The sequence below is a fragment of the Lates calcarifer genome, unplaced genomic scaffold (genome assembly GCF_001640805.2).
Source record: "Lates calcarifer isolate ASB-BC8 unplaced genomic scaffold, TLL_Latcal_v3 _unitig_95_quiver_1439, whole genome shotgun sequence".
Classification (NCBI taxonomy): Eukaryota; Metazoa; Chordata; class Actinopteri; family Centropomidae; genus Lates; species Lates calcarifer.
Window position 1 is genome coordinate 3,377 of NW_026118124.1, and position 26,665 is coordinate 30,041.

At 39.2% G+C, this 26,665-nt stretch overlaps 1 protein-coding gene across 1 annotated transcript; it reads right to left on the bottom strand.

The window, feature by feature from the left end:
* Positions 1 to 3,330: 3,330 nt before the first annotated feature.
* On the bottom strand, positions 3,331 to 26,384 carry LOC108880549 (protocadherin-15; the record flags this gene model as incomplete). The annotated part of the gene is made up of 7 exons (XM_018672116.1): positions 3,331 to 3,447; positions 4,930 to 5,070; positions 8,619 to 8,735; positions 12,383 to 12,613; positions 14,224 to 14,529; positions 20,738 to 20,866; positions 26,291 to 26,384. Coding segments are annotated over 7 exons (1,135 nt in total), but the record flags the coding sequence as incomplete, so codon positions are not given.
* Positions 26,385 to 26,665: the final 281 nt, after the last annotated feature.

A 26,665-nucleotide genomic window follows, 5' to 3' on the forward strand; every position in this document is an offset into this window, starting at 1 on the left:
TTCCCCCATGGTGCTAAAGACTTCCCAAAGGCTTGTGTCCATGAGTTTCATGTAAAAGAGTCATTCACAGTGGTTAAATGATGTGGCTCCAAAAAATGTCTTCCTAAAAAAGTCTGGCCAAAACTTAATATCTTTTCTCATGCACATTAACTATAATTAATTAAGACATTTAATATTAAATAAAAAGAAAAGCAATTAAATGAACAGAAATTTTGTTAAAGCTGCTGCTTTACACCTCAGCAGTACACCTCTACACAATCTTATGTATGCATGACCACAGTCCTACAATCCTGATTTTTCTCTGGCTGCATCAACAAATGACATCACATAATGAACACTGCAGAAGCAAGAACAGAGAGTAAAAAAAACCTATCTGCTGTGTGTGGAGAGACAGAAAAGTATTAGGATGAGAGAAAAAGCTTTGGACAAAAAAGAACAAAATGAATCAAATTCAAGAAATCTGACAAAGATGACAGTTAAAACCACACAGGCACTTTGCAGAAGTTTTGCCACAGTTGCAGATGATGCAGCTGTCAAGAACAAGCTATCAAGGCCATGAAAACTACTAGAAAATCCCTTCCAATAAGCTAGGCACAAGGGGATTACAGAGTAAATCACTTATCACCTGGCCAAAGATACGGGTCCGATCAACACAGGCGATTGCAACAGTTCAGAACAGAGTTGCTGATACAAATCTGTGGTTATATGGAAGGCTACAGTTTGTGCTGATACAACCAATAAAGAGTGCAATAAACATTTCTATTTCAATGTTATTTCTATGAATCGTGAGAGAAAAACATCAATTTAAATAAAATAAATTTGAGTAACAATACTGTGATTTTTTTTTCTTTTTTTTTTACTGAATTGTGCAGCCTATTGGGGCCCGGATAGACTTTCAAACAAGCTCACGCAAACCCTCACTGTTAGCCATAACATACCATCAGCTTATTAAATTGTTACAGTTAATGTGTTTGTCTGTACACATTCAGCAGATACAGAGAACATTCTATTGCAGTTATTTCTGAAGCCACCTGAAGTGTTCAAGTTCAGTATTCACTCTTTTCAGTACTGTTCTGTCACACCAACTTCTGAGAAAAATATCTGTGTGTTTAGCTGGCTAGATGCTTGACTTTATTCACCAACCAGTGTTCACTTCATGCTGGGCAGGTAGCATATACTCAGCTCAGGCTGCAGTTTTATATGGGGTTGAGGAGGGCTGTTAGACTCAATCAAACAGTCCTCTTGTGGTCTAGACAACTAAAATGGTGAGCTAAGAGGCTCAAAGCTGTGTAAAGCTGCTGAGTTGGCTAATAATTCCTACAGGGGAGTTTCAAGCAACCTTTTCACACACTGAGTCATCTTGCTTTGGGTATTAATACCAACAATATTCCTTAACCGCAGGTAAAAAAACAATTTCTGATTGGTTATTCCAAACAGTTGGAATATATGACTAATGATTCTACAGCACAAGGTGTTCTGCTCAGACCTTCTGAAAAAGAACAGGCACCAAGCGCTACAGTAACAACTACAGTATACCATTTATTTTAGCCAACAATGACTGGGACCCCTCATTTCAATCTGACAGATGGAGGAGACCAACCATAAAGCAGGAGTAGAAATCATTAAGTCAGCCAAAGCCCCTGCAGAGTTGTTTTAATTGTGTGCGCTGGAGCTGTAGGCACAGCTTACCTGATTGCTGCCATAACTAACTGCCTTCACAGAGACAGACGAGATCTTCAGTGGACGTTTAGAGAGGATTGTGTTCAGAAGGTTCCTCTGGGAGAAGATGATGGGGAGAGATGGAGAGGCGAGGAATCAAGAGACAGTTCATCGCAGAATGAGCAAATTGGATGCCTCCGCTGGAGAGTACCTTGTCCAGCAGGAGAGGCTTGAGCACCCTGGCTAATGCTTCCATGGCTCATAATTACACCAGGCCTGCCACTGTGTATGGTTAGCATTGTCAGTGATGCCCTACATAGGCCTGAACCTGTGTCCCAACCTTCTGCGGTTGTCAGACAGAGCACTCGTCAGAGCATTAATCCAATGGCCTTTCAACGGTGTCGCTGCTGTGCCGGTGTATCAATCACTGAATAAAGCTGAGTAACAGGAGAACTGATCGCACACACAAAGTACAGGATTATGAACTATCAGGAAAGGATGTACTGAATGCACACATGCTCATCTGTACAAAAATACACACAGACAGACATATACTCAACCAAGTAAACATTCAAAGGAGGCAGTGAGATGGTTAGAAAGACATACCTGTGCATAAACAAAGACAAACACACCTCAGCTGATGTTGACAGGTTGGGAAGGACTTATAACCCTGTGTCATGCATAAAGGCATATCTGATTCTGTACAGAAGATAAGTCTGCCAAGACTCACTACTTGACTGACATTCAAGCTAGTAAATCAATCCACTTAAAAAAAGCTTTACTTTAAGCTCTAAGAACCTGCATTGTGCCAGGCAACTTTGACATCAGACCTTAAGGCTTCACAGTCTGGCTCAAATCTCCTGAAAACTGCAGACAACACCTACTGCATCACAACATAATAGATACCAACGTTAATGCAGTACTCACTCATCATGGAGGATTTTTCAAAGCAGCCTCAGCGGATGTTAAAATCCATGTTTTTTTTAATTAAATAGTTCTTGTCCTCCTCCTGAGTCACAGTATCATCAGTGCAGAACAACTCCACCCAGCCCTGACCCAGCATAGCTATATCGCGTGTGTAACAGCAGTCATCTTAGAGCAGTATAGATTATGTCTCCTCACCCTGCATCTCTCTCTCTTAACAGTCTTAACACTTAATCTTGTCAAAAGAGACTCTTAATAAACTCAGAGGGAAACCCTGCTCTGCCTCAGAAAGAAAACAAATGTGGTTTAAAGTAGTGATGATCCGCAGCATCTACCCTAAAGCCCAATGCATATTTATACACAATAATCTTTAATCAGTTGTGCAGACAGGAGAGCATAACAAAGACAGAGAAAGAGAATCAAAACTGAGCCTACTTTACTCCATGTTGAAAATGAGAGAACAATAATGTGCAGATAGCAATTGTTACTTCAAAATGAATAAAATTACAAGGAACAGTGACTTCACAGGCAGTTCAAGGTAGAATATATAATTTACCCAGGTGATAAGAACTTGAAAGGACGCTGCAACCACAGATGTAAATGGGCGTCAAGGTGTTTTTAAGAAAACTTGTTTACTTCCTCCAGCCCTTTTCACTGTGTCTCCCTATCTGGTGTTACAACCAAGCTGATCTTTGGTGTATGAAGAGACAGACAGAGGCAACTGCATCAACAGCGTGTCGAGGAGACTTACTTATACTCTTCCTGGGTGAAGATTGGGATGCGAGAAGGCTGAAGGACGGTGATCTCCACCAAAGTACTGTTGGACTTCACCGGCTCCCCATTGTCATAGGCTATCACAAACAACTGCAGTGGGCAAGACAGAACACACATAAACAATATACAAATGCAAATGCAAGCACAAAAACTATTACTTTTTTATTTTTTTAACCATACTACAACTCACTACACAAATAATTCCTTTTTTGAGGTTGCCAGGCTTCTTTTTTTGTAGACATGTTCAGGCATCCTAATAAAGACAGACTGGCAAAATAGGATCTGGCGAGGAGCCTGCAAAGCTCGCAGAGAGTGAGTATGAATGTATTGATCTACATTCATAGACTGTGGAGAATGGGGCCTGGGGGAAGCAGGGGGAGTGGGAAGGCAGAGAGGGAGAGATAGAGCAGAAAGAATAAACACAGATGAATGTTAAAAGAAACAGGGAAAGGAAGAGAAAAATAGAAACAGAGATGAGAGGTACACAGACAACATGTAGGAGTGTAGTGTGTCATTAGGACCTAATATCCTCCAGCACCTGCTCCAATGTTCACGGCCACAGGTATGGCTATACAAGGTTACCTTAAGTTTGTAAAATAGCTTTAGATGTAAGCTTTACACTCAATATCACTGGTTACAGACACAAAAGAAGCAATGATGTGATCACTGAGACAAGACAGGAAACACAGTGATAATTCAAATTTAAAGAGTCAATGTGCACACTTTTCTGATCCACTGATCTTCACTGCAACTTATACAACATTAAAACAGCAAGGCAGAGCTAGGCACATCAATAGTAAGAAGAAATAATAGTACTAGCAGTAAAAATAACATATATGCATTTTAAAGGAACTCATGATGATTATAATTCTCAGCATAATCATTATCAATTATACTTGCAATGCTACCAACATATCATCATCATCATCATTAATTTTTAGCCACATCAAATCACAGTGGTGTTTTAAAGCAAAAATAGCTATTTTGTTCAGACTCTGACCTGACACTTTTCTTGAGATAAACAAATAAATAAATAAATAAAAATGAAGTTTGCTTCTTTATAAAAATCTAGAGAAATAAAGTCACTCATTTAATAGGCAGAGTGTTGAAGTCACCTTTGTGTTAGCTAATTGGCATTAGCGGTTTCATTCATTCTTTACAATTACTGGCTCTTTCAACAACTGAGTGGCTATCTGATGATCTCTAAAGCTCAGTAGTAATAATAATAATAATTCATGTGTACAGCATAGGCATTATAACATGACACTTCTTGCTGTCACTCTGCAGATACATCTTTTGCTCTATAGCTCCCTCCACTACTATCCCAACCTCGTCATTATGTGCTTCATTATTTGCCATTGTTGATTTAGCCAAGATAAGATTGCATGTTCATCTATGTGTTGATTAAGTGGGGCATTAGCTCAGATTCCCTGCAAGCTCCGTCAAAGAGCAGATCCTTTTCTACTGCCTGTAAATGTATAACCATTCAGCACAAATGGACAATTCCTGGACACACTCTAAGTGTCTCTGACAATACCACACTGCTACGTCACCATAATCACCACTGCTCACCTTAAAGGTGACGCTGGGCTCTTCATTGAGGTTGACCTTAGTGATAACTCTTCCACTTTCCTCTTCCACATCAAAGATGCTCCCACTGTACGGTGACCTGTCCAGGTCCACTCTGTAGCGGACAAAACTGGCCGGAGTGCCCTGGAGGAAGGAGAAAGAGGAGCATGAGCCACATCAGTCCAGTGACGATCCACTTATCTGTACACCACTGTTCACATTTTCAGATGATGCTGTGAAGATGGGGGGAGTGTGTGTCAAAGTATTTAAGTACTATAAAATGTATTCAAGCCATAAAGGCATAGCAAATTAGTTTGCTTAGGAATATAACTCTAATGCTGTTACATGTCACTGTATCTTAAAGAGACAGAGGGGAAGACATTTATGTAAGAAAAGGATGATATTCTCTAAGTAACCTGAAAAATTACCCTAATGTCTCCCTTTATACTCTCACCCATTTTGACAACTCTTTGCTTGTCACAGACCTCATTAGTCTGTCATCATCAGTAATACATGTATAATATAATATAAACTCACTGTTATTCATTGATTCAGACCTCTTCCCTTTCATTTGGAATAAAAAACTTCTCCATTAAACTCACCCTCTGTAGTCTCCTGAGTAACACACTTACATTCATTAGCAAGAGCCTGGGCTTTAATATGACCCTTTGATTAAGATTAATCATGGTTCCTGATTACTAATCATCTCTATAGCTTATCTTATTCCAGTTTCATCCCTTTGGACCTCAAATTCAGTGTGATTTTTAATAAGCTTTTTGAAGCTCTGCTCCCTCATCTGAACTGATTTTATTCCCCAGGGACGAGGGTAAAACCTGGGGCTAAAGAAAGAGGTAAATCCTGTAGTAGCAGTGGATCCCTCGGGAGGCTTACTCACACAAGTGCGTCTCTAAGAGGTTACAAAACTATCTAAGCGAATTCACCAGGGGGATTTTCAGAAAAAGGGTCTCATCTCTAAAAGCTCTTCAAATTGTTTTCTAACATGTAATGGAAAATACATCAGGATAGGACCATTAATAAAAAAACATCTCCCACAGAAGAATTTAATATATTGGCTTCAGTAGCAAGACCTCTGCAGTGATGGTAGCAGAGATGGTTAAAAGTGTTTTGCTCAAGGCTAAACATACAGTGTTGTCAGCTTAGTAAGAAAGGCCAGCCTTTAGTTCTTGTTCTTCCCACTTTTATCATTAGTTTGCCTTTCAAACCCATTTGTCTGACTTAGCCCTAGAGTATCAGGGCCACACCAAAACAAACCAATGAAGAAAATGTTCACCAGGAAATAATAAGACAATTTCCCTCACTCATAACACAGTACCTTTCAAAACTGTATCTTGTAATTTCTTGAGGAGATTGCACAATTTAAAAGTAATCGATGTTCCCAGATTTGGCACAAGTACATTTTATTTCAGCAGCTCACAGTGGCTCAGAAATAACACAACTCTGGTACTGAATGTACTGTAGATACAGCATTATTTTACCCTGTCTCTGTGGACAAACATTTTCAGCTTTACAACACCTTTTCTTGTCTGGTATTCATCTCATGAATAAAGTTTTATGTCCACTGCTTGAGCGAACTCACTGTGTCATTAACATTGCAGATGAGCAACAAAAAGGAGACATAGTGTACTTAATGCTTTGGCATACAAATAATTCTTCCCAACTACAACCTAGAGAAAGATTTTAAGAAAGATTATTTTAAAATATATTTTTTGTTTTTCAGGCATTTTTGTTTTTACAGTTCTCATTAGTATAAAATAGCCAATTCATGAATTAAAGAACAAGCACAAAAGCACTGGGAAACACTGAATGATGCTTCAGAGAAACACAAAGCAACACAGCAACAGCAAGGCTTGAGCTGAGTGTAAGACAGCAAAACAAATACATTAATGCAGCTTAAGTAGTTGAGTGAGATGACTTTTTATTTAACTTGCATGTGAGTGAAAGATTAGTGAAGAAATGGGAATCTCTAAAAGGGCAATGGTAGACTTTCTTTAATGTGATGAACAACACTGCAGAAGAAAAAGAAACTTCCATTTTCAGTCACAAAAAACAGACTCTTCGAATTTTGTGCTGGAGAATAAAGCCTTTCGCTGGAACATTTGTCTCCATGGTGATCTCCTTTCTCTCTGGGCCATATTAACATTGACATTACGGCATCGAGTGGCAACTGAAATACAGTCACTTTTTAAAAACCATTATTAGAACTTCTCCCACAGAACATGTGATTAGATATGCTCTCTCTCTAAAGTGTACAAAAAAAGGAATATATGAAGAGGAATGGTCTACACCATTATAACCCCCAGACATCAAGAATACAAGCCAGAGTGAGTCTCTCCCCTCCTTCTTCTTTTGTGTGTGCAGGTTTTTATGAGCCTGTGTAATAGAGAGAGAATGTGTGTGTGTGTGTGTGTGTACACATTTGTGTGTGCGTTTAGCAAGCACTAGATGAAACCCTGCTCCACCGCACAGAGGTATCTATGACAGGCATCCTGTCAATAAAATGCTTTGAACACACAAATCCAGGTCAATAAGAGACTGGGTTAGTCGGCTCCCGTTAGGAAACCTAATCCCCCTGTCTATCAAAGCCACTATTCCGAGTCACTTCCATGTCTCACTTGCCGCCACTGTGTTCATGATAACATAATGATGAATTCCTTTCTGTTTTTTTGTGCACTGTTGGATATTTTCTACTTAACAGGATTTCCTAGTTAGGGGACTCAGAAGAAGATGTTTTGCCACCCACAGTTGGGACTGACCTGCATCAAGTCCTGCCATATATGAGTTTTCTGAAAAACTTGTTCAAAAGCTGGAAGCTTTTAGGGCAAGGCAGGGAGGTCACTGGGGAATTCCTTTTCCCCTTTTCACAGTTAAAATTTTAAAATAAAAAATAAAAATAAAAAACTACACTGTAGCGCCACCAAAAAGAAAGAGGATGTGAGCAAGAAGACTGCTGACTCACCAAGTGCAATAAAATTTTTAGATGTGTGTCACTGCCAGTAAAATTGGTTCCAAGTCGCTCACCTCGGCTTAATCTAACAGTAGCAGGAATGGTACCTTCTTAAATATACATGTTAAACTATTAACAGACTACAACCCCCCAGTAAATGCAATGCTGTTCATTGCTCCTACTTTGCCTCCTCCTAGTCACTAACTTTCTAGTCTCAACAGGGTGTCACAGTTTCTCTTCTGCATTGTGTAATTTTGTTCCATGGTTTGCAGTCTCCAAGAGGAAAAGAAAAAAAAAATCTTCATAGCTCTAGTCCCAGGAGAGCCTGCTCAGATATAGTGAGGTAAAGTAAAGTCTGAGGAAACATGACGCTATCTGAGGCAACTGGTAGATGACTCATACAAGTGAATCTGCTAAACAAGACCCCCCTCACAATTAGAACTACTGGTGCGGAATGAAAATATACACAGCACTATAGCCCTAATGAGAGCATTGCAGTCTTGAAAACATGTTTAAAGTGCATGGTGTGAAATACACCTACAGCTAAATTGGCTGACGTTCTGCGAGAAACATGTAGTGAGAAGGTAAAAATCATCCAGCAAGGCTTTCATCTTTTATTAAAGACCCAGATGGAGCCAACACACTTCATGTGCTTTGAAACTTAACCGCCAATGTTGTATAGATTGTATATTTTAGAAGCATGACAGATGCATTTGAGTATACTTACAGGTGGGTCTTGGTCCTCTGCGAAAACAGTTGTAATGACTGTTCCTTTTTCTGCATTGGGTGCCACCATGCCCTTATACAGGTCTTGGCTAAAGATGGGGGAAAAATCATTCATGTCCTGAAAACAAAACAGAAATGCAACAAATGTGGGTTTACTGGTTATGCATTGGTAATATTTGGAACCATGGCTGGCTTTGTACTGTGCTGATGTGCTAATGTTTTGCATTGTCAAGTAACAAACGTTTGGGTACACTCCTTTAACAGATATGGAAGGGAATGACAGATATCTCTTCGATGACACATCAGATTTGACATTAAAAGGGTAAAATGAATTTATCTTTGTATTATACTAATACTTTTGCAGATGCTATCTGCACGCTAAAACAGTATTGATTCCCTAACACTTCAAGCAAGTTATTTTGGATTCAGACAAATTTTCCCATTGTGGTAATTCACCATGCTCTGGGGCTTTGTCCTTGTATTCCAAGAACTGTGCATATGAGCAGAATGTGATCACAAACACACAAACACATGGATATATTGTGATTAAACCTTTACAGCTGAAAATAATCCATGCATATTTAAAAAATGACACTGCTTTATAGACATTGGGATAGTCACTGAAAATGTGAACAAATAAAGTACTGTTATTGGCTCATTAAAACAAAAAATAATGTTGTACAAATTAAACCAATAAGTTTTTTCTCAGACTTGAGTCAATGTATCTGTATTAAATCACATTTAAATGTAATCAAATTGTAAAAAAAATTAAAATTAAAATTAAAAATACTGTCAGCTGTGAACTGAAATCTTTTATAGTTAATACATTTTCTATCTGTTTGGTTCATTGTTACTGATGAACATATACACTACAATATACACTACTATCTACACTGCCTGATGATGGGAATTAGGTACTATAGATAAACGTACTGTTGATGCCAGGTAAAATGATGGACAACGGTAACATTTCAGCATGATTTTACCAGTATGTCTCATTCTTTGAACCAAACATACATGAAAACACACAAAGGCAAAATCAAGAGTCCTATGACAACAAACTGAATGAGAGAACTGACAGGGTACCACAAAAATCTATGGTATAAGAAAAATAAATTCTAAGGCTGGACCTTACAACCACAAAAACAAGACTGATCAAACACTGTGAATGCTCCTTTCTTATCTCATATTTTCTCTACATAAGACCCCCTACAGGCATACACACATGAGAACTTAAAACTTGAAAGTGTTCTATACTTGTATTCTATACTATTGAGTCAGTTTTAATATTTGCTATGATTTTTTGGTTTTGTAATCTCAGTGTGGAAAAAAAATTCAAATGTGTGCTGTAAAGTTACTGGTGTAAACTTAAATGATCTTTGCCACTTAAAGTCGGAGGCCCACAGAAAGCTCAAGTCATCTTATTGGACTCCTAGCACCCTTTATATTCTGAGTTTAATTTGCTTCCATCAAAGTACCTCCTTAAAGGTGCAACAAATTGATAGATGGGGTCTTTTAATCCCTCAGCTATTGGATTTTTAAACAAATGTGATTTGGCCTGTGACTTTCTGCAGATGTGATAAGGTACCCCTTTCCTTTTCTTTCCATGTTAATATATTTATTCTACTTTTCTACTGATCTCTCTGATAGTTTTGGTGACAAGTGACAATTTGACAGCAGTGACGTCCATTTTTTGCACATTTGCTTACTTGTATAAGTATGTATATTAGGGCTGACCAAAATGCAAAGCTGTCAAAGTTTCACCCATTGCCATGACAATCAATGAGCAAATCAGTATTTGAATGCTTAGTTTTTGGTTCTTTATTATCATTATATATATTTGCATAAACACAAAATTAGCCCATAAAATAACCAATAGTAATACATCAGTATTAATCTTTATTAGTTATTCCAGGCAAGGACATTTAATTGCACTGTTTTGTGCATCATGTGACACAGTAATTTTACCAGCACTGGCACTGAGACAGTGACATGCGACCATGTGACAGGCTTATAAGTTATAACCATGCTAGCAAGATGTGGAGAAAGTTGAGCACCTGAAAGAACGTCCAAATTTGAGAAGATGATCCCCAAAAAGTCAAGTGCTAGATATGTAAAAGGAAACTGGCATATCACAAATCTACAATGAGCTTGGAAAATCACCTGAAAACTGGAAGTAACAGGGGAGCCATCTCGCAACTGCTATGGCTGATGATGGTGCGACCTGCATGCTATGAGGTCAGATTGTAGTCCTTGTCTCTCTCACACATCCCTTCTATAGTATAACTGCTGAAACCTGATTTTCTTTTCCCTTTACTTTCCACTGTTTTGACTGAGCCATGGGCAACAGTATGTGTTCTATAAACTCAGTAGTGGAGGGCAGCATCCCTTTGATCTATACACAGGTTTAGTGTTTCCTAGCAGAAAATCTATGATCTAGCTCTTGCTTTGAACAACAAAGCCTTATCCTTGTGCTGCAAGTGTTCACAAGGAAGCTGTGAACAAGATGCATGCATAGACACACCTGTGTTTGCTTAAAACATATATGTGCTGTGCGTGCACATACTGTATTGTTCTGTATTTCCATCCATGCACACTAACTCACATACCCAAAAACAAACGCACGCAGGGTGTCTGTCTAACATTTCTGAAGTGCCAGAATAGAAGAAAAAGTTTGTGAGACTCAATTCAGAACAGCAAGACACGCAGGACACTCAATCCATCACTGCAAGGCATCCGACGAAAGAGACAGCAACAAAACAGTACAAGGGGAAATCAAACACTAAGCGACTTCAAATAACCCTCTGGAGGTGTTATATGAGGAAGGAAGTGGAATCAGTAGAATCAGCTCCATCTGTAGTCCCTGAGAAGCCTGTGTGAATCCATCAGGCTCATTCTAATTCAAGTCTGCCATTTCAAATAGCAGACATTGGTTTGATATCAGTGGTTGTGCAATGGCTTATCCTATCAAACGCTGTTCCTGGGTGACAGCACGAACACTGCAACAAAGCTTGTCCTTATCGGAGGACAAACTCTCTCTACAGGTTGGCAGACCATGCGGCGAGCCTGCTTGAATAAGCTTAGGCGCTTCCTCCCATTCAGTCTAATACAGAGAGCTTAATTCTGCAGACTTTGAGTCACTAGGGGTGGACTGAATTCATACACATAGATCAATGTGCATGCACGCATTTTGGAGCGCAGAATTACTCACAGAGAGCGAAAATACTCACCCGTTAACACACAGAAACACTCGCGCATACACACTTGAATAGTATCACAACACAAGGCGTCTAATCCTTTAGTTGGTATTCAGCTGTTAATCTCTTGAAAGGTTGGAAAGGGAACACAAGCTCCTGAAAAACCTGACATAATTGCTGTCACATAGCTAATGAGTCATTCAGTTCTGGAATAGCACTGTGTGCAAGGCAGAAACACCTATCCATCAATTCTCTTTGTCCCAGTGATGCTGCGAGTACAAGCAGGTCAGGAGGCCGAAAGATGTTTTACAAAGAAAATTCATTCTTCTTTTGCACTGACTGGCATAAGACTGGATTTTATATCACAATAGCTGCTCAGGTGCCTTACTGTACAATACATCTTCTATCCCCTTTTGGATTGTGACTTAGGAAAGCTATTACTACTGTAAAACTCTGTTAATGATTCACTACATATTCACTGCCAGTGCTGCAGATCCTGAGGGACAGTGAGGATAGATGGAACGACAACTGAGAGACTGTGGTGGACTGACTATCTGGGGCCTCTTACCGTGATGCGGACCGTGACGGTAGCTTGCCCTGGAGGCGTGACCCCTCCTTGGTCGACAGCCTCCACCTGGAAAGTGTAAGAAGCCCCCATGCCCATAGCTGCCAGATCCTCAAAGTCCAGGGTCTGCAGCACAGCTAACTCTCCAGTGACGGGGTTCAGAGAGAACAGCTGCCTGGCCGATTCAGCCTTGATCCGATATGTGACGTTGGAGAAGAGGTCTGCATCCACCGCCTGTGAGGAGCAGGAGGAAGAGGAGGGGGATGAGTAGGAAAAACAATTAGAGCACATTAAAGACAACACAGGGTATGTGTGAAGAGAAAGTAGGGAGATGGAAGGAAAGATAATGAGAGCCACACATACTTTCCAAATTGGGATCTTATATATAGACATATGCTGGTGGGTAAAGGCAGTGGGCAATGAATATTAATGTTTCTATTTTAATTTAGCATTGTAATGCTGCAGGGGTTACTTACATCAATCATTAATAGGTTCTGATTAAATTAAACCACTAAGGAAACTTAAGTTGGTTCTTATTGCATTAAATCACAACTCTCAAAGTAGATATGATTTGCACAGACTTCTGTAATAGGAGATTATTAAACATAGTATATGGATGCAGGAATATGTGTGGATGCACCCTACACACACACACACACACACACACACACACACACATACATACACTCGATTAGCAGAACAAGACTAAGAGTCTACAGCCAAAGAAGGGCTCTGTGAGGCTATACTTAAGCACAGCTAAGTTTTGAGCTAAGTGTTCACATTAGCATAGGCATAATGTTAACAATCTTAGTTTAGAGTGTTAACCCTAACCCTAACCCTATAATAACCATTAATATGAATGAACGTACAGCTGTGGCTGATGGGAATGTCACTCATATTTATGGTATTCGGTCATTAACCAAAATATTGGACATAGAGAAATTTTGACCTAATGATGGCCCTGGATAAAAGACCTTTTTTTTTATTTCCTTCGAAAGCTGTCAAGATTTTTCAGTAAAAAACTAAAATGTCAACCTCATGGTGGTATTAGAAGAAATAACTGGGGATCAGTTAAATTATTAGAGCACATCATGTGTGAACCATAAATTTAGTAGAGCAGAAGTTAAGAAATTTCACTAAACTTTAATGGCAATTCATCAAATTCCACTGCATTCCACTTCCTCAGTCCGTCAGTGCCCCCCCCACCCCCATTTAGAGTTGAGGTTTCGTTGTCTAGGAGATTAATGGTGTCATGGTGCCACTGTCACTCACTCCCCTCACCTTCAACCCTCAACCTCCCTGCTTTATTCCTCACTGAGAAATGTCACTCACAATATGCCCGCGATTACTTGCCCCTCTTGTCTGTGTTTTCTCTGCATGTATAGGGTTTGCATATACTTCTCTTCAGTGCAAACATGTGTACTGACAGTGCACTGACAGTGCTGAATCCATCCAGACTCCACCACACTGAAAAGGTTTTCAGTATTTGTGCATTATACTAATATTTGTCAGGGGAGATGGAAAATTATCCTCTAGTAAAGGCTGGTTATGACTTGAAAAATCCAGCATTAAGTCTTATTCTGTCTAAAAATGCCCAGAGAGCTGTCATGCCAGGAGAAAAAAATATTTCTCTCCGCTGTGTATATCAGGTGGTGTATGTCTCTGTTTGTGTAAATGTTTCCATTTGGAAGCATTTGATATTTTAAACACTAAATTGCCTGAACATGGAGTCAAAAGATGCTAAAAGCCTGTTAACACAGCAGGTGTTTCAAGCCCCCATGCTGCATGATATAAAGGGAGACAGAAGACAAAACGCTGCGAAGAAAACATGCGTGCATACTCACGCTTAGCTTAAGAACCACAGTTCCTATTGGGCTGTTCTCAGGTACGTTCACCACATAGGTTTGCTGGGAAAAGACTGGGCTGTTGTCGTCGATATCCATGACCTGGATTGAGAGGGTCAAGCTGGTCCTACGTGGATCCACTGCCCCATCTGAGGCCTCTACAACCAGGTCATATTGGCTCCTGAGCTCCCGATCCAGAGGCACTCTTGTATAGATGCTGCCGTTTTCACTGATTTTAAACAAGTCAGGGTGATTCACGATCCGGTAGCGCACCTGGCCATTAGCCCCTGCATCTGGATCTGTGGCCTGGGGAAACAGACAAAATGTTCGGAGGACTAGTTATTTTTGTGTAATCAGTGAGGGACTATAAGAAAAAATGTTTCCCGTGCAATATTAATATGTGGACAGCTTGCAAACGTAAATCTATGAATGCATTAAATTACAGTGGACTGAGAGACTTTGTTTGCATAAAAAAAAGTGGGTTAGTGGTTTCACTAAGTGAAATGTTAATAAAAAGTCATCAATTAGGCCTCTTTGCCTGCTGATGCTGCTGAAGTAAACTGACAACCTGTGCAAAACACAAGAAGCCATTTACATGCATCAATATTAGCAGAGGGAGATAAATATTCACCAATACGCAGCATATGAATATCAGATTTCAAAACTGAAATGCAGAGGTATTTCCCTTTAGGCAAACAACAGATGTTGTGAGTGTGATTTGATCCATTACATGATCCATTAGAGCTCAGCTTTATCTTAACATCTTACAGATTTATAGAGGCTTCAAGTACAAAGCCATGTACGGTTGGGCTCTGCAATCATGCCAGAGCAACTTTTACACATTTGAGTCTCATTTCCTGTTCTTTGTATTGAGATAAGAGTCTCATTGATAAGTTTCATTGAAAGGAAAATCCTTGAGAGCTCAATCACAATTTAATAGATGTACATGGTGCTACTCTGTGATACAGTGATTTTTACTGGGCAAAAATAAGCTAGTAGTTTACAAATTTTAATTCCTGTGTGGGTATGACAGTTATTAAGCCTATGTATATACATGTGTGTGTTCATACTCCAACTGTCAGTGTGATGGTAATTCTGTTGTAATTGTTAAAGAGACAGAGAGAGGAAGGGGTAGAGAAAAAATACAGAGAGAGATCAAGCCACATTTCATCTGTCTGTCTGGCAATAATTTCTCAACCTCGGTGCAAGTAAGGACAAGGCAGCACAAAGAGGGGAAAAAAAGTCCAGTGATGAGCAGTGGAAGAGGGAGGATGATACACATACACATGCAGTTGCTAGAAGCTGCCCCTAACTTGTTGTACACGGAGTGCCTGACAAATACTCAAAGCCAAGGCTAAAAATTGGAACTCAGCATTAAGCCTTTGCAAAACAGACTAAAGCACATCATGTCAATATGTGCATATGGATCTCTACTTCCCTGTGGTGGTTACATAACAAAAATTCTCACTGCTCCTTGCCTTGTAAGAGGTGTAATCCAATTAATCCATAGACAATAAAATCAAATAACGACTTTGCATATTTCTGTAGTTTCTAATGGACAAAGAGCTATATGTATTATGGAGGTCTGCACAGGGCAGTCCACAGGTCTCACAACACCGGCAGCAGATGTTGACAGACATGACAAACATGGGTGGTTGTGTTGTAAAACCTGGATTTAGTGCAGACTGTAAAGCCTTTGGTTTCTGAGCTAACACCAAACTATGCGGCTATTTTCTTACTATTTGGCACTAGTCTTGAAAGCTAGTCCGGATCCAGAAGTTCAGCTATTTGGTGATGGTAACTGGTACAGACTTCTGATTGTGACATGGTGGGCAGGCTCAGTACATCAATTGTGGGAGCGCCGGAACATCTTGCAGGTGCGGGTGGCTGCAGCACAAAAAGCAGCTTGAGCAGGTGGGCGCAGTCTTAAGAAACAGGCCCACGCAAACCTCTGATATGTAGTACCTGAGAAATTTGTCTCCTCCTGTGAGCTGTCAGCCTAGGTCCAGTGTTTTTTTTTTGTCTTTCTGCATTTACAAAAACAGCATATTCATATTGCTGGATGCTTGGATGACAAATACTGAAACCAAAAATTTAGTCTGAAGTGCCTACTTACACTGCAGGCAGAATGATGTCTCTTTACACCCTGGGCACAATATTTTCAAAGATAAAATTAAACATTGATGTCTTCCTCTCAAAACCAAACAAAAGGAGTGATACAGTAACTGTATGCGTTAAACAAGAGAAATGCAGCATAGCAGTGCTTCTGTGTCTTCTGTTGGTAGCAGGATAAAACTAAAAACTCAACTTATTTTATCAAGAAATGTGCTTGGCAAAGAAATAAATGGTTAAAGGTAAACAATTATGGTTCAACAGACTCTCCAATCAGCTATAATTCTACATGATGATTCCATGATGTGTCTGACATGAATGCTAATCCATTTGTCCTCCGGTCATCTGCATGCTCGGATTATGGCTCCCCGCTACGAGCAAACAGAATGGGTTTGTATGATGCAGTATTTGTCAGCCACAGAACAAATGACTCTGTTAGCACAACCAGCAGTGCTGTCACTTGTGATAACCTAGTAAATCGTCTTCAGTCTACGTGTGTGTGTAAAATAAGTACAGGTGGGAAACAGTTCCAATTATGATAATCCAAAACGCTTCAGGGCTAACATTAAGCTACTTAATGCTATAATGCATTTGCACAGCAGCCACCCTCACCTTTGGCAATTGCCTGAAGCTTTGTGGTTGGCTATATTATTACTCCCTCCCTGAAGGTAAAGCCAAGGTGCTACAGGCAAAAAATGAAGTGATTTTACAGTGACACATGATGCTTAAATGTGAAATTATTGAGTAGACACAAATAGTACAGTGTCTTAATTCAAGGAGTCTTTATCTCATTCATTCCATCACCTGTCACTTGACTTTCACTTAGTGTGTCATGTGACAGTGAGCTGCAGGCTGATACTTTGACAGGGACAACATTTGGTCATCAAGACTAACTTGAATGATGTAACAAGACATGCACTTGCATACAAAGCTCTTTAAAAAATCCCCACATCACAACACTACTGAGGCCCACAGAAAGAGAGCTAGCAGTTAGAGAGCATTTGTCAGCCTATCAGGACGGGTGATGAAACAGAGAGAAATACTTAAGTGGTGTACGTTAAATGATGATGCTCTGGCTCCACAACTTTTTGCTTTTCCCATTTTTTCTCGCCACGTGGAGTTTGGAAAGTTGTCAGTGTCAAGTGGGACCCCCAGTGAGTGAACTCGACAGATCTGAGAAACAGCATCTCTTTCCTTCCTTTTTTTTTTTTTAACCTAGGTGAACTTAATTATTAGTTTTTAAAAAACATTCAACATTTGGTCTGCCATCTTTGTTGCTACCTCAGACTGCAATGTCTGTCAGATTAAAACAAAGACCCAATGTTTCTCCCAGTACTTTTCTATATAGGTAGGTATATAGGTTTTCTATATTTTTATATATATATTTCCTTCTTGACTGCCTGTGCACCTTGTGGATGAATTAATGGGGATAAGTGATAGTTAAGAAAAAAAAGGGCCATATTTATACATAGATTATATGCACTTGGATGCTCTTTGAATCTAAATGCCACGTCTTTAATGCTGAAACAGGGTAATTTATAAAACTAAGAGCCCAGAGCTATTATAGAGTATGAGTCTGTCTCTCTTGCACCTTGTCTGCAACTATAAATTAAATCTTAGAGAAAGACACTAACACCTCACGACCTGTTATAAAAATACTTAATTGTGTTACTATGTTACAGTTCAAGTGTTCATGAGTATGATCTCTTAAAATGCAAATTCAATATGTGCTCCTTGCATGAAAAATGAGGGAAAGTGTCTTTCATGAAGAGGCTGCAGGTGGACACAGAAATTGCACCCGATTCAGAACGATGAATGAAAACGAAAATTAAAATAGAATAAATCAAATGAAGATAAAAGGAATTCTAGACAAAGACACTGTGAACTATTTCAATGTAGTAATAAATTGATTGTATAAGGGAGGAAGAAAATAAAGTTTTTAATTTAGATTTGAAAGTGGATAAAGTTTGGGAGAATTTAAGAATATAAAGAGGTTTTCCTCTATGTGCAGAAGCTAAATACAGCTTCACCACATTTGGTTCTGACTTTAGGCACAACTAGATAAATGCTTCTTAAAGATCTATGGGACCTACAGGGATTTTATTCTTCAGGCATATCAGAAATGTATTTATGCCATAAGAAATAATTTGATTTGGAAAAAACAAGCAGCACTTTAAATCTTTTCCATGACAACCGGAGAGACAATATAAAAATTTAAGAAAAGACATAATGTACTCAGTTCGTCCAGTTCTTGTTGGAACTCTAACAGCAGCATTTTGAGGGGCCTGCAGTTTAACAGTTTTTGGAAAGACCACATTACAGACAGACCTCAACTGTGCATCAAGCATGAGATGGAAGCTTAAACAAAGGACAGGGAATCTCTAATTCTTGCTATTAAAACAGAATTTTGGGATTTTTTTGAGTTGTTGCACTGATTTGCTGCTGAAAGATTTCCAACTTGGTGTTTAGTCTTTATTGCCCAAAGAAACAAACCAAAGAATAACTTTTACATGCAAAATTACAGCATCTCTGTTTTGTCTTTATGTAGCTGAACTCACATCTATTCATTTACTTGCTCTAAGCACTGACACAGTAAGACTCTAAGAGCATAGTCATTTGGTGAAAGAGCAAGAAAATCTGTGTGTCATCTGTGAAACTATGGTCAGTAAATCTTGCAGGATTTGGTCAAAGGGAGTAAAACAAGTCAGATAATTAAAAGGTATCTATTCAACCATCATCAAATTCTATCATGTGACAAAAAAGTGACAATGACTTGTCTAATTTGTGGTATTGTTACGTAATCTAATCACTGGACCTTTATTTTAACTAATCTGTCTACAATACAGTATGAGATTTTACAAAACGGTTTTGCATTGAAAAAAAATGGAAAAAGCTGCCATCCTTTCTTGATCAGCTACAACAGGCTAAGCTGTAGCCTCTCAATGTGCATGTGCACGGAGAGCAGGATTGTGTTGAGCTAAGTACTTTAATGTACTTTTCCTCTCAGTTAGAAAGGCACAGCCTCAGCTCAAGTTGGCAAGACGCCACCTGAGAAAACCTTCTGAGGCAGGACAGAAAGAGTGGAAGAGAGATGGTGGTGTGGGCTAAGCCCCAATCTAGCTGCTGGCTGCATTTCTAAGGAAACACTTGGGAGTGAGACTGGAGGTAGCTTTACCCCATGCATACACCAAGCTTCCTTCATATGTCCTTTTGTCTTATTTCACAGTTCATAAACTCACAACATTTATTGGTAGTCCATTTTATTGCCCTCTGAAACATATAATGGGCTGCGTAATGTTAAAAACATATTTCCTGAAAGCTGTCAATTATGACTGACAGAGTGCCTGTTTACTCTTGCCATTTTAAAAAAAGAAATCTGTAAGCTATTACAAGAACCTGACAAGGAATTAAAATGGCACAAAAACTCTCTGAGTAAAATGTAGTTGATAACATCCTGAAGGCATCACAAAATCTTTTTTAAGTTAATTAAATGCTAAACTTTTAGAGCCACAAACACTATACACATATACCCAAGATCAACGCAGAGATACAGATAGTGTGTCTACAATACATTAATATGTCAAACAGTGCAACTCACTGGCTCAAGAACTACCAATCTACTGCACATGCTCATTAGACTGGGTAAGTCATTATCAAATTGATTACAGCAAGTACATTTTTTTATTGAGCTGACATTATAATTATTCTGTTTTATTTTTCGGATATTGTGAACCCGTATTGAAGCGCAGTGGCTGGGAGACCTTCCAAACTCAGACAAAATTCTTTCCATCATTTGAAGATCCAGTCTCTGATATTGTAATAGCACCCCAAACCTCCTGCAAATCCCCCCCAAATGTCTCCTAGTTCACTGTTTTGAAACATAACTCTGAACTGTATTGAGTTTCAAAATTCTTTCAAAACAGAGAGTTGGGAGGAAATGCAGGGATTTAAAATCAGGGAGTGAAACACTAAGAGAAATAGAGGCAATAAAAAAATGAAACCCATGGATTTTACTTCCTCATCTGCTGCATTATAAGCATGGTTTATGTATGTGAATACTGACAGTCAATCTGTCCTGTCATTACTCCATGATTAATCCACTGACAAACATCGGGGCAACTAATCTACAATAGTAATTAGAAAAATCTGGCAGCTCAGTGGGGCTGAACCAAGCCAGTCAACAGCTCTCTCAAACCAGATTGACCATGCTGGAAAAAGTGGGGTCATTTTCTTAATGGGTAACAACAATGAAAACTGAGGCAAAGTTGACAACTGGCAAAGTGGCTCTATGACCTGTACAAAACAGCTGGATATACAACAAAAGAAAGAAGGAACAAATGTGAGTTACAGAAACACTATTTCTCAAGAACAAGACCACAATTCTGTAAAACATTACACTTACCTTTACTTGTCCTATGAACAAATCAGCCTCTTCCTCTCGCACAGTAAAATTAGTGGACATGGTGAGGTTAAACACAGGGTCATTATCGTTGACATCAGTGACAACTATGTTCACAGTAGTAGTGGATGTCTAAAGAAAAAGAAATAAAGAACACAACACCAGTGTTATTGGACACTATCATAGGACTCAAATCTGGAACCAACATTTAGCTTCTGTGACGTCTTTGGAAAATAAGATTCGCTCATAAGAAAAGCAATAATTGTAAAAGCATTGGGATTAAATGAGGTTGACCGCTAAAAACTCACTGATAACAGTGCATATTAATTTGCATTTTGATGCTGTCAAAACTAAAATAAACAAAGATTTTAAGACAAAAAAGATAACTGAGTGAGAGAGAGACAGCACAGATTGGCAGATATGTCTCTTTTAGTATAAACATGATTTTTTCTGATGCCTAAAAACATAGCCAGCCTTTCTTGTATTGAACTACTGTAGTTCTACATGAGTAGACAAGATTGACTGTGATTCTTGATCCAAAACCAAAATATGTAATTCCATAAAAGATGATAAATAGTCTAATGTTAGTTTGCAGCAAAAAGAACATCAACCATCCAGATTAACTGAATGCAAATATTGTATATTATCAAATAATAAAGCCAAGAGTGTAGGACATATTTCAAACTGAGCAAAGGGTTTTCCCCAGCAAACTGGCTGGCAGAGGTGGCAAGCTATAGCTTACTTCACACTAGGCAGCCCACCTCTGATAAAACATGCTGTAGCAAACCTTGCAAAGTGCACTATTAGACTCATAAATAATTCCCAGTTTAGGGAAAATATCAAAAAATCATCCCATTACATAAGAAACAGCAACAATAGCTCTACCCTAAATGTTAAAAACATAATCTGAAATGTAATGCTTTTTAGTTGTCAGAGAGAAGAGAAGGAAGGGTGGTAGATCAGGTAGAAGTTTGAAATGAATTTTAAGCATCTGAAAACCCTTTCATCGTATGTGTGTATACTGTTGGTTGATTTCTCATCAACACTGAATACATTTAATACTATACAGGCAGACTTGCAGTCAGTTATGCTACTGGCACTGGTTTATATGTACTTTTCTCATTCCTGTCAATTGTCACAATCACAAATCAAATAATATTTTATGAACACACTGTCCTTAAAAGTATACAGCACTATGACAGTGTAATAGATGGGTAAAATATGATGCTATAAGAAGGACAGTCACTCTTGCTGTTGCTTTCTACCTAGGACTGTGTCTGCCAACATTATTATGGTACATTTTAACTCTGCTGATCCCCAGAGGCTGACTTTTTTGTTTTTTTAGTGAAATATCTTGACACTTATTTGAATGAACTCCCATGAAATGTGGAACAGATATCCACAGTGCTCAGAGGATGAAACCCCTAGACTTTGGTTGATCCTCTGACACTTGGTGTCACCTTGACAATGGCAGTTAGGAATGAAATGTCTTGAAACTGTTGGGAAGGATTACAATGAAATTTGGGACAAATTTTATTAACCACCTCGGGGTGAATTTTATTAACTCAGTCACTAGCATGGCTGTATGCTCTTTATCTTGTCAACACATAGGAAACAAACGATTATTGACATCAACACAGACAGTCCCTATTCCTTACAAAAGTGAATGATAAAACAATTTAAAGTGTAGAGGCATACACCTATAAGCACTTACTATTAAGTATTAAGTGGAATTTGAATGCCAACACTATTGCTTTGATTGCAAAGGCACAGCAAAAATTCCACTTTTAAAAGGAAACTCTGACAGAAATACACGGTGCAGCTGCATATAATTCATATCCAATCAGAATTCAGAGTGTGTTCAGTGAGCTGCATTCTTGCTGGGGCCAGTGCATTGATGGTGGTTATTAAGAGGAAACTACACAATGTTATAAGATTGTGTTGCTCAGTATTTGGGGCATGAAAGCATGAAATCAGATTCATCACATCTTCCTTCCTCTGATTATGCACTTACCTTTAGAGCACAGGTTCAACACGCCAGGGATGCAGAATTCAGTTACTCAACAAACTCATATCAACACTGGCACTTTTTATAGTATTAGAGGATTTCATGGTTGTAGGCTGTATTTTACCCAGGTTTACAGCAAATTAAATGTTTGCACGTGTTTTGTACAGTGTTTGTACACTATTTGTAGGTGGGCTTGTTTGATCTCAAAGCTCACTGAGCAAAGCATATCCCCTCAAGCATCATTTGAGGTGTTCATTCATTTGCAGGGCCACTGTGTACCACTGTACTGCCACTAACCTTCAAACAATGGCACAGCACACACACCTATAGTGCTACTATAAATCAACATAAAAAATGGCTGAATATGCACAATCTATAATCTCTCAGAGCACTGGGAAAAAGCTGTATGCAAATAACGATGTAAACGGTCTCCTTTGGGGGGAGAAGGATGGGCGGGTTATGGGAGGAGTTGGCCCTTGCATGAAAAAATACTTCCCCAGAAGACAGCTGTTTGAAGTTACCCTGGCAGATGAGACATTCAGCGGCACATGTCATGAAGGAAACGGCCTAGTTAATGTCACCTTCATCTCACTGTCCCTTGGGAATCCCTTCACCATTGTTGTTTTCTTTGTTCCAGCTTCTGAGACGTACATAATCAGTCTTTTCATGAAGGAACTGACATGGCAACCCATGCTGAAAACAATCGTACTCCGCACCTCTTTTGCTCTTTCACTACTAAAAACTAGAAGACAGTAGAGGACGTAGCAAATCATCAGCGTGGTGATGGGATCTACTTATTTTTCATTTCACAGAAGACCTGAAGCCAATTAGCGTCTCCATCATGGCGCAAGCGTTTTTATCAAAGCCAAAACTCCTACCCCTATGGCTACAAGTGTGATTAATGAGCTGTTATTATTTATTTAACACAAAATAGATGGAGCTCTGTGATGTCTCGTCTTCTGTCCTCACTGTCTGAAAGATCCAGAGGTGGCTGCTGCTGCTTTGCCTTTTAAGTGACAATCCTGACCAGAAGCCATGTTGCAGGGACTGATATGATCAGACTGTTAGAAGTCATGTACTCCCTTCCTCTAAGGGAAAGGAGAACACCTCTATCCAGCATTCCTGGGTGAGTTTTTGGAATCTGAGTCTATATAGCAGTTATGATCACAGCTTGTGCTGCTGAAAATACAAATTCTTAATTGGTCACACATTTTGTTTCATGCATGAGTAGATGAAAAGTTGAAATTCAACAAGTGATGTGGAGAAAAGTTTGTGTGTGCATGTGTGTGTGCAGATCTGACTATACTCAAAGAGGAGTAGCACCCGGGGGAGGATGGCTTGCTTTGCTCCTTTTGTCAGGTTCCCATGGTTACCAAAGTTCTGTGCTAATTACACATTTGAATCCCTGGTGTCCCCCTCCTTCTGTCTGTCACTTTCTCCTTTCTCTTCCCTCCTCCTGTGCTTATTTTGATCCTTTCCCCGTTTCCAGCCTTCCTCATGGCACCCGATCTCACTGAATGAGTTCCTCACCTCCGCCCTCCTTCAACCCTTTACCCCTCTCTCCCTCATTTCACTTCCTTCCTGTTGTGACAGCATTTCTTTCTGGCTGTGACATTTAGCCCACACGAGCCAGCCAGTAATTTACTCTGTGGACAAGATGTTTGGAGCACGCAGACACACACACACAATACAGGTAAAGGGGGCCGGTTTGTACAATCTGTCCATCAATATTAGGACAAAGAGTACCAGCTTGTGGTTGCCTCATTCAGTGAGGTGAAACCTCCTCTTACACCTTCTGTATTTATTTACTCTTTTCTCTCGGACCCTGTCACTGCCCAGCTCCTCCCCCCCTGCCAATGTAGCTATGGTCAGGGATGCACCAGCAGCACAGATGCTTTTTATACAGCTCCACTTGACCAGTCTGTCATCACATGAAAAGGACCTGTAGAGCCAAGTGTTTATGCATGCACAGGTGAGAAGGGGGCAATCAACATCACTCCTGTGATGGCTCATCAGCTAATGTTCATTATCTATCACACACAGCATCTTAAAAAGGAAACCACATTTCACCTCTGCCTGGAACAGAGACAGCCACAAAAACAGAGCCAACCGAGGTGGAGTCTAATTAAATTAAGACAGTTTATATGATTATCAGCTCTCGGTGGGAGACGGAGCAGCCAGCATTCACTTTTGGTTATAGTGTCTTCTGTCTCTCAGGGGTAAATTACAAAGACAGCTCTATGAATATAAGAAGTTGAGATTCTACTTCTCAAGTGCTTGTGATGATACTGTATGGGCTTTTTAAAGGGACACTCAACTGATTTAACACTTAATTATCATTTTAATAGTCATGGTTAGTACAACTCAGAGGATAATATATAGGATAATATAATATTAATATTATATAATATTCATAACACACATAATAAAGGCAATATACATAATATAATACACCTGGTTTCACTGGCTGTGGCTCTGAAGGACACTTGTCAAGTATGAGAAAATAACACTGATGATGGGGCTTTACTAGACACAGAGGGTCTAACTAAAAGATGTTACTATGTGCATTGTGGAAATGCAAGAACTTGACCCATATTACAAACTAGAAGTCCAGATATCTTGGCCTCTGCTGCTTCAATTTTGACAATTCTTTTTCTTTAATAAGTCACTAAATTTTATGGAAGTGCATATCAAATCAGAGGAGAATTACCTTAAGATCGCTCCAAACCAAGGTGTTTGTCTAATATGCAACAATTATGCAACAATGCAATACTCTTGCTCTTATTCTTTAAAATAACATGTAACTGAAGAGCAAAACTGTTTTGATTGCTCAAACCAACTGTACAAAATACTTCTGTCATTTGTAAAACAGGCAACAGGCAAACTTGGTGAATTTGACCTAAACTTAAGTTTAGCTAAACTAAACTACAGCTAATGTAGCTGTAATTGAGCATTTGCCACTTTCCAGAAAGAAAGACATTAATATTGTTGCAGGGTAGTAATTAACCTTTGCTTTGGTAGTTGCAAAGCCAAGCACTTTGAATAAAGGGAAATGACTCCCAGACCTGATCATTACTCCACATGAACAAATATGTGGGGAAAGAGAAACTCCCCTAGTTGCTCTGATGTATTCACAATAGTTTTTTTCAGTAGCCCTTGACAATCTGTGAATAATTCCCACAGTTGCTCTCAACAGCTTATTAAAGTCATAAAATTATACCTTCTACATATACTAGTATATGGACTTAAATGGGCAGGCAGCCCTTATTATTCTAGTGATGCATTTGTTTGGCACAAAGAAATGACACTCCTGACTACTACTGCTACCACAAATCTGTAAAAATATCATTGGGCATTAAACTCTGTCAGCTCAAATGCACTATTGGATTTTCCAGGCTAATGAACCACTTGAGTTCATTGAGCCAAATTTCCGAGCTAATAAGCTTGTATGAGAAGATCTTATTTGAGCTTAATGTGTTCAAAATGTTTGAGAACGGTCGACCCCGAGGAATCGGGCCAGCAGTTTAATAAAGAGGGTTGTGCCTCACCCCTCCAGGATTGCCGTCAGAGGCTGTGACAATCAGACGGTACTGATCAGTGGTCTCTCTGTCCAGAGGTTTGCCCAGAAGTAGAAGGCCAATCCTGTAGAGAGAGAGGTCAGAGAAGACACTTACTAAAAGAAGAGCACGATACACAGCTTTGTTTAGAAACATATATTTCTTGTTCGTATCATATGAAGAAAGAGCACTAATTTAAAGAGATTTGTTCAAGACTTCTGAATTCTTTTGAATTCTTGCTGATGCAATAGAGGGTGATGGAGAGGGTTGTACTTCAGAGTTTGTCTACTTCCAGATTAGACAGATTTATAAAACAAGGTCACTGATGGGGAGGATGAGTTTTGGGCGAAAAGCAGGTGGGCTTTT